This window comes from Garra rufa, chromosome 5, assembly GCF_049309525.1.
Source record: "Garra rufa chromosome 5, GarRuf1.0, whole genome shotgun sequence".
NCBI classification, from domain to species: domain Eukaryota; kingdom Metazoa; phylum Chordata; class Actinopteri; order Cypriniformes; family Cyprinidae; genus Garra; species Garra rufa.
The window spans coordinates 28,302,088-28,314,624 of NC_133365.1; the positions used below are offsets into that span (position 1 = coordinate 28,302,088).

At 49.4% G+C, this 12,537-nt stretch overlaps 1 protein-coding gene across 1 annotated transcript; it reads right to left on the bottom strand.

The window, feature by feature from the left end:
- Positions 1–410: 410 nt before the first annotated feature.
- Positions 411–12,250, bottom strand: LOC141334815 (uncharacterized). The gene is made up of 5 exons (XM_073840040.1): positions 11,650–12,250; positions 10,015–10,160; positions 9,628–9,873; positions 2,749–2,790; positions 411–2,006 (listed from the first exon to the last, which is right to left on the bottom strand). Exons 1-5 carry the CDS (start codon positions 12,248–12,250, stop codon positions 411–413), a joined length of 2,631 nt encoding a protein of 876 aa, XP_073696141.1.
- Between the last annotated feature and the right edge of the window lie 287 nt (positions 12,251–12,537).

Sequence of the window (12,537 nt, forward strand, 5' to 3'; positions counted from 1 at the left end):
TGATTGGTCGTGTCGTTATCCAATTGCGTGCAGAGTTTCAAATGCATGCTTGGTACCGCCCCTCGAGTTAGGCAGTTTTCATTGCTTGATCCCAGACCCTTAATCTTAATAGATTAGGGTCTGGATTTTTCCAGGCTAACTGTTTGCTGCTTAAAACCATGGATTGATTTATTTATTTTTTTTGTCTTTTTGACAACAGCAGATGTACAAGCTGATTGAAAATATCAGATAATTCTCTTCCAGCAGGAGGCGCTTTCAGATTTTAGATACACCGTTTGGTGCACCTGGACATATCATCAGTGATGTAACCTAGGATCACGGGGGGTTTCGGGTCTTTCAACAATCAGACCCCCTCCCCTAGGCGACCCAGCCGGGGTGATCAGGTCCCAGCTTATGTCCAGGTAGCGCTACTACCCTACACGCCATACCTCTCCTCTCCTGATCCACAGCCACCTTGATGCTACTTCTGCAGCATCAGTGGCCAACTTGATGGCCCTTCGCTGGCTCGCCCCTGTGATGCCAAGCATTTTGTAGGCCCTGCAAAGGGATTGGCCCACAAACCCTCGACATCCCACTTCGACGGGTTGGCATATTGCCCGCCACCCATTGTTCCGGCAACCCTCCATAAGCTGGGAGTACTTTGCCCTCTTTCTTTCATTGGCCTCCTCCATACGGTCTTCCCAAGGCACTGTGAGCTCCAAGATAATTACCTGCTTGGAGGCCTCTGAGGTGAGCACAATGTCTGGCCTTAATGTTGTTATAGCAACTGTCTCAGGGAACTTCAGCTGCTTGCCCAGATCAACTGACAGCTCCCAGTCACGCGCCGTTGCCAACAGGCCAGAGGAGGTGCCCCGGGCAGCTGGTGTTGACTTCTCCCCAGCTCTGACAAAAGCTGTGGTCTTCACTGGGTGGAGGCTCTTGCTGTGGCTAATTCCACTGCAGATAGAATCCGCTACAGCTTTTAGGACCTGGTCATGCCGCCAGCGGTAACGCCCTTCGCCCAGGGCTTTTGGACAGCAGCTCAGGATGTGTTCCAACGTTCCTCTCCGCTGGCAGAGGGGACATGCTGGTGTCTCCACCATTCCCCAGGAGAAGAGGTTGGATGGACTTGGCAACACGTCATAGACCGCCTGGATCAGGAATTTTATCCTGTAGGGTTCAGCCTTCCACAGCTCAGTCCATGTGACTTTGCGCTCCACTGTTTGCTCCCATCTTGTCCAGGCGCCCTGTTGCCGCATCCCAGCCATCTGGCAAGCTCGCTTCTCCTCAACTCCTGCACGCACCTCCTCCAGAATCAGCGACCTCCTCTCCTTCCCTTCCGCCTTGTCATAGCGGGGAGTTCTTCTGCTGCCCAGGCCAGCTCTCCCCTGTGCCACTGAGCCCACCAACACCTTTTGCCGTAGCCTTGACTCTGCGTCGTCCACTGCCACGGCAGCCCTCCACTTCCGCCCTGTCCTGACCTCAATCCCAGCCTGGGCAACCTTTGGATCACTGGAATCCCGATACTGTAGGACCTCCCTGGACCGCGTCACCATGAACTCCTCGCTCAGGCTGCTCATGGGAAGCTTCAGCTTGTTGTTCCGCCCATATAGAGCGATGCTGCTCAGGCTTCGAGGAAGTCCCAGCCACCTGCGCAGAAACCTGCTGATCCTCATCTCAAAGCTTTCCACTGTTGAAATGGGGACTTCATACACCAGGAGGGGCCATAGGATCCGAGGGAGAATACCATGCTGGTAAATCCAGGCCTTGAACTTGCCAGGAAGGCCAGACTTGTCCACCACGGCCAGCCAGGCCTCCAGGTCTTGGTTGGTCGCTTTTATGGAAGCTGCGTCTCGCAGGCTGCACTTGAACACCTTCCCCAGGCTCTTCACAGGTTCCTCTGTCAGTGATGGTATCTTGGTGGTGCCAAGTGAGAAGTGGAACTTGTCAGTAACCTTCCCTTTTTTCAGCACGAGGGACCTTGACTTTGCCGGCTTGAAGTTCATGCGAGCCCAGGACATCAGCTCCTGAATGAGAATCAGAATGTTAGTAAACAAAGTAGCACTGCAGCTGACTTTGAAACGTGCAGGGCTCATATTTAATGGATAGTCTTATAAAGTTTCGTCGCAATTATTGCCTTTTAGTCCCCACTTTTAAGACAACCTGAAATCATAATTAAGACTTTTTGAACCCCTAATAATACTGCAGTCATCAATGAAAATAAAAAGCTTTATTTTAAACACAGACTTTCAAAAACAGCCTACACAAAATATGTTTCTTTTTGTTTCTTTCCCCACTGTGTTTGGCGCACAAGAGAAAATATTAGGGAGGTAAATTAATATCAGTATATTCGTCTATCATTGTCTCTGAGAGAATGTGCACGTCAGATGCTGCCTGGAAGCGCTGTTTTTACTTTCGCTTTAACATATTGCGCAGTTTTCACTGCTTGTGTGATATCCATTGGCTCACCTTCATGGTTTAAAACATAAATATGTATAAAAAATACAGTATAAAAAGATATATTTATGCGCCGATCTCTCATCACTGCACGGAAGATTGCACTCAAGTTTTCACGGTCCGCATGAACGCATCCGGACCGCGGTCCGCCAGTTGACGACCCCGGCTCTACACTATAAAACATGGTTATTTTAAGAGGTTCTTTGGAGAACTCAAAATTGTTCTTTCCTCACATTGGTTCAATAACCCCTTTGGAACCTTACATCTGTTTACACTGGACAAAATGCTATCCAGTCCACCTTATTGTTTTACCTGGAAGTAAGCCCATGGGTAAGACTTCCGGTTCATTTGCCACTATAGGGAAATAACGAGAAGAATAACAGTATGCAGTAAACGGTAAAACAAAAATAATGACTTGATTCAAAAATCTGTCTCCTCCGCATCACCCTAGCGCCATTTTGGACAATATCCACTGAACGCAAACAGCGTATGCTGTTTTGTTTCAGCTGCGCAACGCGGATGTATTTTCTATGTTTATTTACGCTTTGATTTGAACCGAAACAACTTATCCGCGTGGTGTGGCTGACACAAAACAGCATACGCTGTTTGCGTTTAGTGGATACTCTCCAAAATGGTGCTAGGGTGATGCAGAGAAGACAAATTGTTGAATAAAGTCGTTATTTTTGTTTTCTTTGTGCACAAAAAGTATTCTCGTAGCTTCATAAAATTACGGTTGAACCCCTGATGTTTCTCCTTGCTACCTTTCTGGACGTTGATCATGTTAATTACATTGCTGTCTATGGGAGGGCCAGAGAGCTGTCAGAATGCATTCAAAATATCTTAAATTGTGTTCTGAAGACAAACTAAGCTTTTACAGGTTTGGAACAACATTGGGGTAAGTGATTAATGACAAAATTTTCATTTTGGAGTGAAGTAACCCTCTAAAGATACAGTTCACAACTCTGAAGTCGTTTTTAAAATTATGAAAAAATTTAAGAACAAAAAGTTTAAATTAAAGAATTAAAAAAAAAATCTGACCTTACAGAAATGGGCTAGTAGTACTCAACAACATCCCAATTATAAATGTTTCAGAGAAAAACAATTTCTTAAAAACTTCAGTGGCCAATTTTCATAAACAAGGCTGATGTAAAATTTACAGAATAAAATTAAGTTGAAATCAAAGAACAAAATCATGTTTGGTGTGAAATTAAGTAGAATGTAGAATTACAGTAAAATAATACTTTATAATCACAAGAGGGATTGGGCCACTGGCTTAAATTATTATTTAGGGTCTTAATAAAAAAGTCTATAATATACTTTGGTTAAAAATTCTCAATAGTAGTGTAAAAAAACCTCTAGGCTACGAAGATAACCCTCGTTCCCTGAAGGAGGGAACGGAGACGTTACATTGGGAATCGCCTGAGAGACCAATCATCTCTGAGCCTTATTCAAAAGGCCAATGAAAATTGGCGAGTGGCATTTGCATGCCAAGCCACTCCCCCGTACATACAGGTATATAAGAGGGCGGCATGCAGCCAGTCATTCAGGTTTTCGCTGAAGAGCCGGATCGAGCCGGCGTCAGCGCGACGCCAAGGTCGTGGCAGGGGAATGTAACGTCTCCGTTCCCTCCTTCAGGGAACGAGGGTTACCTTCGTAACCTAGACGTTCCCCTTCAGTCGAATCACTTCGATGTTACATTGGGAACTTAGACCCATGGAAAAGGCCACGACCCTGATGCCGCGTTACGCACAACGCCACGTGCCGGCAGGTCTTCTCAGACGTGTCCGCAGGCGGTCATTGTAACGTAACCTTCCCAACGCCCTGAGGGCCAATAAAAGGGGGCCCCACAGGGATGCCAGCTTTACTGAAGCAGAGGTTGGGGGGGCGGAGCACATGAGATCTTTACATGTGGAATGAAAGTAAATTCAATATATCCATAAGTCTTTAGGGATATACGAGGAAAACAGCGGCCTTCTGGCTGACCACTGGAAAAATACTGAGAAATATTGCCACAACCTGCGGGGCGAAGGAGACCCTGGCAGGAGCACAGTCAGGAACTACTTCACATCTAGCCCTGACTGCGGGGCATGGAGGACCCAGGGTTCACCAAGGGGGCTACATCCTGGGAAAATAGCGCACGGATCCTCGTGGGAATGGCGCAGCAAGCCGACACCAGCCGGCCTCCCGCTCACCTGAAGTCCTTATGTTAGGACACGGGAGGAACGGCCTCTACGCAAAGGTATAAAACCTAACGAAGGTATTCGGTGTCGCCCAGCCCGCAGCTCTACAGATATCTGCTAGTGAGGCGCCATGAGCCAACGCATAGGATGAGGCAACACTCCGTGTGGAGTGGGCACGAACACCTAAGGTGCATGGCAGTCCCTGGTATAAGTATGACAGGGATAAGGCATCTACCACCCAATGAGCCAACCTCTGTTTGGAGACAGCATTTCCTTTCTGCTGACCTCCGAAGCAAATAAAGAGCTGCTCGGTGCATCTGAAGTGCCGAGTGCGGTCTACACATATGCGTTAAGCACGGACTGGACACAGCATCGCAGAAGCTGGGTCTGCCTCCTCCAGGGGCAGAGCTTGCAGGTTCACCACCTGATCGCGGAAAGACGTGGTGGGAACCTTGGGCACATAGCCGAGCCGGGGTCTCAGGATAATGTGAGAATCGTCGGGCCCGAATTCTAGGCACGCTTCGCTGACAGAGAAGGCTTGTAGGTCCCCTACCCTCTTGAGCGCTGTCTTAAGCGACAGAAATCTTAGCTCGACTGACGGCAGTGGCTCGAATGGGGCGTCCCGCAGGCCCCGGAGGGCGACGGAGAGATCCCAAGAGGGTATGAGGTGCGGACTGGGAGGATTAATCCTATCGCACCTCGCAGGAACCTCACGATGAGTTGGTGCTTACCAAGGGATGTTCCATCCACTGCATCGTGATACACTGCGATGGCAGCAACGTACACTTTGAGAGTCGAAGGGGACAGCCTGCGCTCCAACTTCTCTTGCAGGAAGGAAAGCACTACTGCAATCGTGCATCTCTGTGGGTCCTCTCCTCGAGAGGAACCCTAGTCAGCAAACAGACCCCATCTCAGTGCGTAAGCCTGCCTGGTAGAGGGAGCTTGGGACTGAGTGATAGTTTCTATCACGGCCTGGGGAAGGCCGGAGAGTTCTGAGGGTGCCAACCCGTGCCCATGCAGGGAGGGGCTGCCGCGAGGGAAACGGTTACTGAGACCTAAGTCCGGGTGGGCCACTCCCGTGGCGCAACCAACAAGACTTACTCCTCATCCTCCCTGGACTTGCACAGTGTCTGTGAATGAATGAATGAATGATGCATTTATATAGCGCTTTATTGTGTATTGCCGTACACCCAAAGCGCTTTACAATCATATGGGGGATCTCTCCTCAACCATCACCAGTGTGCAGCATCCACTTGGATGATGCGACGGCAGCCACAGTACAACGGCGCCATGTTCGCTCACCACACACCAGCTATAGGTGGAGAGGAGAGAGTGAATAGCCAATTCAATGAAAGGGGATTGTTAGAAGGCCATGATAGACTAGGGCCATTGGAGGGAATTTGGCCAGGACACCGGAGTTACACCCCTACTCTTTACGAGAAGTGCCATGGGATTTTTTGTGACCACAGAGAGTCAGGACCTCGGTTTAACGTCTCATCCGAAGGACGGTGCTTTTTACAGTATAGTGTCCCCGTCACTATACTGGGGCATTAGGACCCACATAGACCACAGGGTGAGCACCCCCTGCTGGCCTCACTAACACCTCTTCCAACAGCAACCTAGTTTTCCCAGGAAGTCTCCCATCCAGGTACTGACCAGGCTCAGCCCTGCTTAGCTTCAGTGAGCAACCAGTCTTGGGGTGCAGGGTGATATGGCTGTGGCAAGGAGGCTCGCTGGGGGAAAGGCGTACTTGAGCCCCGGAGGTCAGTTGTATGTCAGTGCTACTCTGAGAAGAGGCAACTGGCAATGGGAGGAATTGGGAAGGGCGAGCGGATGTGGCTGGGCCTTGCCGATATAGCTCCGAACTAGCTGAAACGTCACGGGGTGGAGTCGCCATTCCGCAGGGTGGGGGGACTGCCATGGGAGCCAACAGGCTGCACGGTTGAGTTTCCCTGGCTTCTGAATGGCCCGTAGCAATAACTGCCACATTTGACTCCGTGGGAGCAGATGGGCTGCGCGGCACCAGTCGTCGAGACTGTTGAAAACGCGAATCCCTGTCTGCCGAAGGGGACAGGGGAGCTCCCGTAGCCTAAAGAAGGATGCGAGGAGGAGGGGACTGGCCAAATGGAAGCACCTCGCACTGAAGCGCTCGACCCCCGGGGACAGACTGCAGAAGGGGTCTGTGCCGGGGAAAGATCAAGACGCGGCAGTGGGTGCCCTTCAGGCAGATGGCTGCAACCCACGCCTGGAGACGGAAGCATACTCGTATGCACCTCGTCGTGAGCGTCTAGGCCGGCAGCCTAAGAAGGGGCCGGAACAGAGCTCCATCCAGGGTGGGTGTTAACCCACCACTCTTTCTGGGCACATTGAAGTAGGGACTGTAAGACCCTGACTTCATCCCGGCTGGAGGGACCGGCTGGATCGCGTCCTTCGCCAGTAGGAACGCGACCTGCGCAGGCAGGACAGAGGCATGTTCCCGAATGAACAAAAATGTAAAGGGTACCTCTAAGCCTGGGCAGACGCCAGGTGAGCTGAATCGCAAAGCCGGGCCATACCGTCCGTATCAACCACCGTAGTGGCATCAAGGGAACGTTGACCGACGTGACCGTGGTGGGGCAGCCTAAGAGGAGACAGGGAAGGAGACTGAACCGAGAAGGATGAACGTCCTGGAGAAGAGTCTAACTGCACTAAGCAGTGCTTACCTTCTTCCCTGGTTCCCGCACTGGCGACAGAGGGCTCTGAGTCCGGTTCTGAGGAGTGTAAGTACTGCTCAGGAAGGGAACTCGAGGCCAAGGCCCCAGAGGTGAGAAAACTAGCTCTTTTAGTAAAATTGTGGGTACCGTCGTCTCATGGGTCGACGGCAGCATTGAAGTACACAGTGGCTCCCGGCCCTCCACCGGGAGCGGGAACGTAGATGTCATCGTTCCCTAAAGAGCAGTCTCTATCACCTCTGGGTTGCCCGTGTCAGGGACGTTTTGCAGCTTTCTTGCAGGTGTTTTGGGCCGGTCCCTGAGTCGCGGGCGGTGCCGCTTTCCCGCGGCTAGCTCTGCGCTTGCGGGCCCTCTCTGCCAGTCTGGCGTCGTGGGCCTCCGCCGGGGTCAGAGCTGTAGATGTTGAAGCCGCAGGGGGGCGCCCTCGGCGACGGGCAGGCGGAGGCTGAGCCACCGGCGGCGGGATTGGTACTTCGCGGCGGGGCAGGATATGATTGATGGCCTCCGTCTGCTTCTGTACTGCCGAGAACTGCTTGGGCAAAGTCTTCAACAGTGTCGCCGAATAGGCTGCTCTGAGAGATAGGAGCGTCGAGAAAGCGTGCTTTGTCGACGTCTGCCATCTGAGCCAGAGTCAGCCATAGGTGTCGCTCCTGGACCACGGCTGTGGACATCACCTGACCAAGAGACCATGCCGTGACCTTTGTGGCCCGAAGGGCGAAGTCAGTGGCGGCACGGAGTTCCTGCATCACCTCCTGGTCAGGACCACCCTTGTGCAGTTGTTTCAGCGCCTGCTTTTTGCTTGGTAGACCTAAGGGGTCGTCATGGCGTGCAAGGCTGAGGCAGCTTGTCCAGCAGCGTGATAAACGCGGCCCGCAAGGGCGACGAATGCTCACGCCCTGGAGGGTAGGTGCGGCCGATCCCGCCAGGTGGCAGCGCCGTGCGGGCATAGATGCACCGCAACAGCGTGCTGGACCCGAGGGATGGACTCATACCCCCGAGCAGCCCCGCCATCGAGGGTGGCGAGGGGAGAGGAGCTGGAGCGCGGGCGAGATGAAAAAGGCGCCCGCCATGTTTTTTTTTTTTAGTCAGCTCCTCGTGCACCTCCGGGAAGATTGGCACCGGGGGAGGGCGTGGCGGTGCCACCGGTGCCCTCCCCAGGAACCAGTCACCCAGCCTGGAGGGATCGGCCGGAGGTTCAGAAGGGACCTCAAGGCCGATCCCCCTGGCGGCCTGGAGGAGCATAGCCGAGAGTTCGGCGTCCACCTCCGACGGGACAGCGACCACGGGTGTCCGCCTCACTCCCTGACTCTCCCTCTGATGCTGCGACAGACATCTCTTCCTCCTGAGGAGCGCCAAAGGAGACGCTCAGCCCGACGTGCGGGGAAACGACTGCTGTGTTCATTATTACTTCCAACAACCAGTGGCGCCTCCAGGATTTTTTTCATAGGGTGGCCGAAAGAGGCCAGTAAAAATGTTAGGGTGGCAAAATAAAAAATTTTTTTTTGCATGCCTAAATCTAATTAAAGACTAATTTTTGCTTTACTGTTATTTCTGGTAGCATATAAAGTTCTAGGCTTTAAAACTTCAGTATTACTATTCTCTGTACAGAGTAAAATAGAAAAAAGTCACTTTGCAATTCAACTGCAAGTAGCCTCATGTTTATTTGGAGTGCAAATCAGTGATGCGAGGGTCAATGTACAAACAAACCGAACCCGACCAATCTGAATCTGAATCTGAATCTGAATTCTTTTTTATTATCCCCGAGGGGCAATTTGTTCTACAGCAGCCATTGACACAGCCAACACATAAATACAGTAAAAGATACAATAAAATAAAAAAGAAAAATAAATAACACAATTAACCCCTAGATGTCATCCTGGAAAAGTTACAAATTACAATGCTTAGAGCTGATTCAAGTATTTAACAGCTAATGGTACAAATGATCTTGTGTATCGGTTTGACTTTGCCTTCCTAGAAAAGGCAAACCTTCTCCCTGACGGCAAGAGCCGGAACTCTGCATGGAGAGGGTGATGAGGGTCTGCCAAAATGGCATTCGCCCTCCGGACACATCTAATCTGGTATACCTGGCTCAAATCATTGAAATTAACACCAGTGATCTTCCGACACTGTTTAACAAAGCTTCCCAGCCTATTCTTTGTAATCAAATTAAGATTGCCGAACCAGCAGATAATTGAAAAAGTGAGAATTGACTCAACAAATGATGAATAAAACATTTTCATAAGTGAACTTTCAACATTAAAACTCCTCAGCTTCCTTAAGTAAAACAGTCTTTGACTGACCTTTTTACAGATCCTATCTGTGTTGGCCTCAAAGGTCAGTTTATCATCCAGTATAGTTCCCAAGTACTTATACTGACTGACAGTCTCCACTACAGAGCCATTTATAATGGAACATGGCAAGGCAGGTGGTTTCCTACGGAAGTCAAACCGCATGTCTTTGGTTTTTGCGACATTGAGCTGTAGGAATGACTTCTCACACCATTCTATGAAACTGTCCAAGACTGGACCATGGCCCACTTCATGGTCCTGCAGAAAACTAAGTATCACTGAATCATCGGCATATTTGATTATAGATGATGATTCCAAAGTACTACGGCAGTTATTTGTATACAATACAAATAACAATGGCGATAAAACGCACCCCTGGGGTGATCCGGTAGAACACACCAGGGCCTCAGACAAGGTGCCATTTACACGGACTCTCTGTGGCCTCCTGGTCAGCCAGCCAACCAACCAACATATGGTACCAACATCTATTGCAGGAATTTCAGAGAGCCTCTGAGCAAGAATGTGGGGCTGCATGCAATTAAAAGCTGATGAAAAATCAATAAAAGTAGCCAATACATGTGTCTTTGTGCCCTCTAAGTGCCCCATAACTCGGTCCAGGAGTGTTGCTGTAGCATCCTCCACCCCTTTACCTGCCTGATATGCAAATTGGAGTGGGTCAATAATATTCTGTGACATAGCAAGCAAGCTCTTCTTCACAATCTTTTCTAGCCCTTTCATGACTAATGATGTAAGTGCAACGGGGCGGTAATCGTTCAGTCCCTTAGGTGATGGAATCTTAGCCACAGGAACAATAATTGATTCTTTCCATAATGCAGGGACATCCATTTGTGCTAAGGAAAGCTTGAAAATATAAGAAAAAACATCACATAAAAATAAACCACAATTTTTGAGCAGGCGGCCACAAACGCCGTCAGGCCCGGGACTTTTCCTCGGGTCAGTTCCCTCCAAAATTCTCCAGACATCCATTTCATTAATCTGAATTTTACTGCCCTCAGGAGCCTCCCGAAATTTAGACAGATCCTCAGAGAAATCATGACAGTCAAATCTCACATAGAATTGGTTCAACTCCTCAGCCAGGGCAGTATCAGACTTATCAGGGTGAAACACCCCCTTTTTTTTTGTCTGTAATACAAACCATAGATTTAATTCCCTTCCAAGCATCACGAAGGTTATTGTTCTTCAATTCATCCTCTACTTTATCTTTAAACCTTTTTTTGGCCAGCTTTATCTCTTTCTTAACCAGTTTATGGGCCTCTCGTTGCTGGTGAATATCACCATGGTGGAAAGCTAACTTCTTCTGATTGAGGACACTTTTAAGGGATTTACTAACCCAGGGTTTGTTATTTGGATATATCTTAATTGTCTTCTTGGGAATAATAATATCTTGCATGTGTAGTACATAACTTGTCACAGTATCAAGCAATTCATCTAAGTCATTACAAGCATATTTAAAAACATCCCAATCAGTGCAATAGAAACAACCATTTAGTTCTTGAATGGCACTCTCTGTCCAAAGAGCAACCTCTTTGTATTCAATCTTCCCTCTCTTAAGGGCTGGCTGATAGACAGGGGCTAGAAGAACACAATTATGGTCAGAGGATCCTAATGGTGCCATTGCATATGATTTATATGCCCCTTTTATAGTGCCATAACACAAGTCCAGCACTTTGCCATGTCTAGTTGGACAATTTACATATTGGTAAAAATGACCAAGGGGCTTTTTAAGACAGCAAGAGTTAAAATCCCCCAAAATAAAATGTGGAGCATCAGGAGAAATACTCTGCAAACGGTGCACAAGTTGGACAATGGTGGATGTAGCATCTGCCAGATTGGCTTTAGGATGGATGTACACCACCGTCAGAAATACTTGCGGAATTTCACGTGGCAAGTAGAATGGGCGCAGTGAAATAGATAAGAGTTCAACATTGGGAGTACAGATCGATTCTCTCACTATAACTGTCTTACACCAGCGTTGATTGACATACAGGGCCACGCCCCCTCCCAGTGTCTTACCGGTCAGCTGCTCATCACGATCGAGTCGGATAGGTTGACCAAAGCCATCGATTTCATAGTCGTGGCTCGGGTACTGATCTTTCAACCAGGTTTCAGTCAAAGCAATCACACACGCATTTTTATATTCAGGAATACTCTTAACATGTGCCTGCAGCTCGTCGATCTTATTCCTTAGTGACTGCACGTTTCCTAGGATAATAGAAGGCAGTGGCAGGCGACGAAGCCCTCGCCTGCGTAACCTCTGTCGCACGCCTCCTCTTCGGCCCCGTTTCCGCTTTCGTACAGCGGACTGCTGCCGGCTGTCTCCGGTCTGGTGTCTGGATGGCAAGTTTAACCACACTTGCCCTCCTCCTTCCCGTCCGCACTTCCTCGCTCGCACCGCTGTCAGCACATCCAAGTTAGCAGCTCCGTGCATATAGATCTCCGGCGGAATGCAGCTAGGTTTCGGTAAAATCCCGACAGCTTTTTTGCCGCACTCTATGAGGAAGTCCCGGCTGTATTGGAGCCTACCCGGCTGGTTGTTTGCTCCGTAACACTGGACATTTGTTTGGAAGTTCAAGATGGTACCAAAAGTGACAATGTTCATAAGCAAAGCATTCATACAGATCTGGCCATTTAAAATGCGCGCGGGAAGTAAAGTGGTCTCGCGTGACGCCGGTGTATTCCAAGGGAACACGGAAAATACAATGACATAGGAAAGACATGATCAGTAGGGGGCAGTCATGTAAAGCACTGAACTGAAGCGGCAGCAAACATCGCTCTAAGCCCGAATGACTCGTTTGTACGGTGACCTGGAGAGGACATCTTCTTCGGACATTATTCGTTTATATTCGTTAATTTTCCTATCATTTCGATCTCTTTTAACATTCAGAATCGAAATGATAAATG

What these genes read in the sequence shown, in the direction of transcription:
- LOC141334815 (XM_073840040.1), bottom strand. Translation starts at nt 12,250, where the DNA reads ATGAATGCTTTGCTTATGAACATTGTCACTTTTGGTACCATCTTGAAC. An exon ending in GCACCTTGTCTGAGGCCCTG is followed by an intron (nt 9,874 to 10,014) that starts GTGTGTTCTACC and finishes AGTTTTCTGCAG; the next exon opens with GACCATGAAGTGGGCCATGG. An exon ending in ACCCATGGGCTTACTTCCAG is followed by an intron (nt 2,007 to 2,748) that starts GTAAAACAATAA and finishes ATTCTCATTCAG; the next exon opens with GAGCTGATGTCCTGGGCTCG.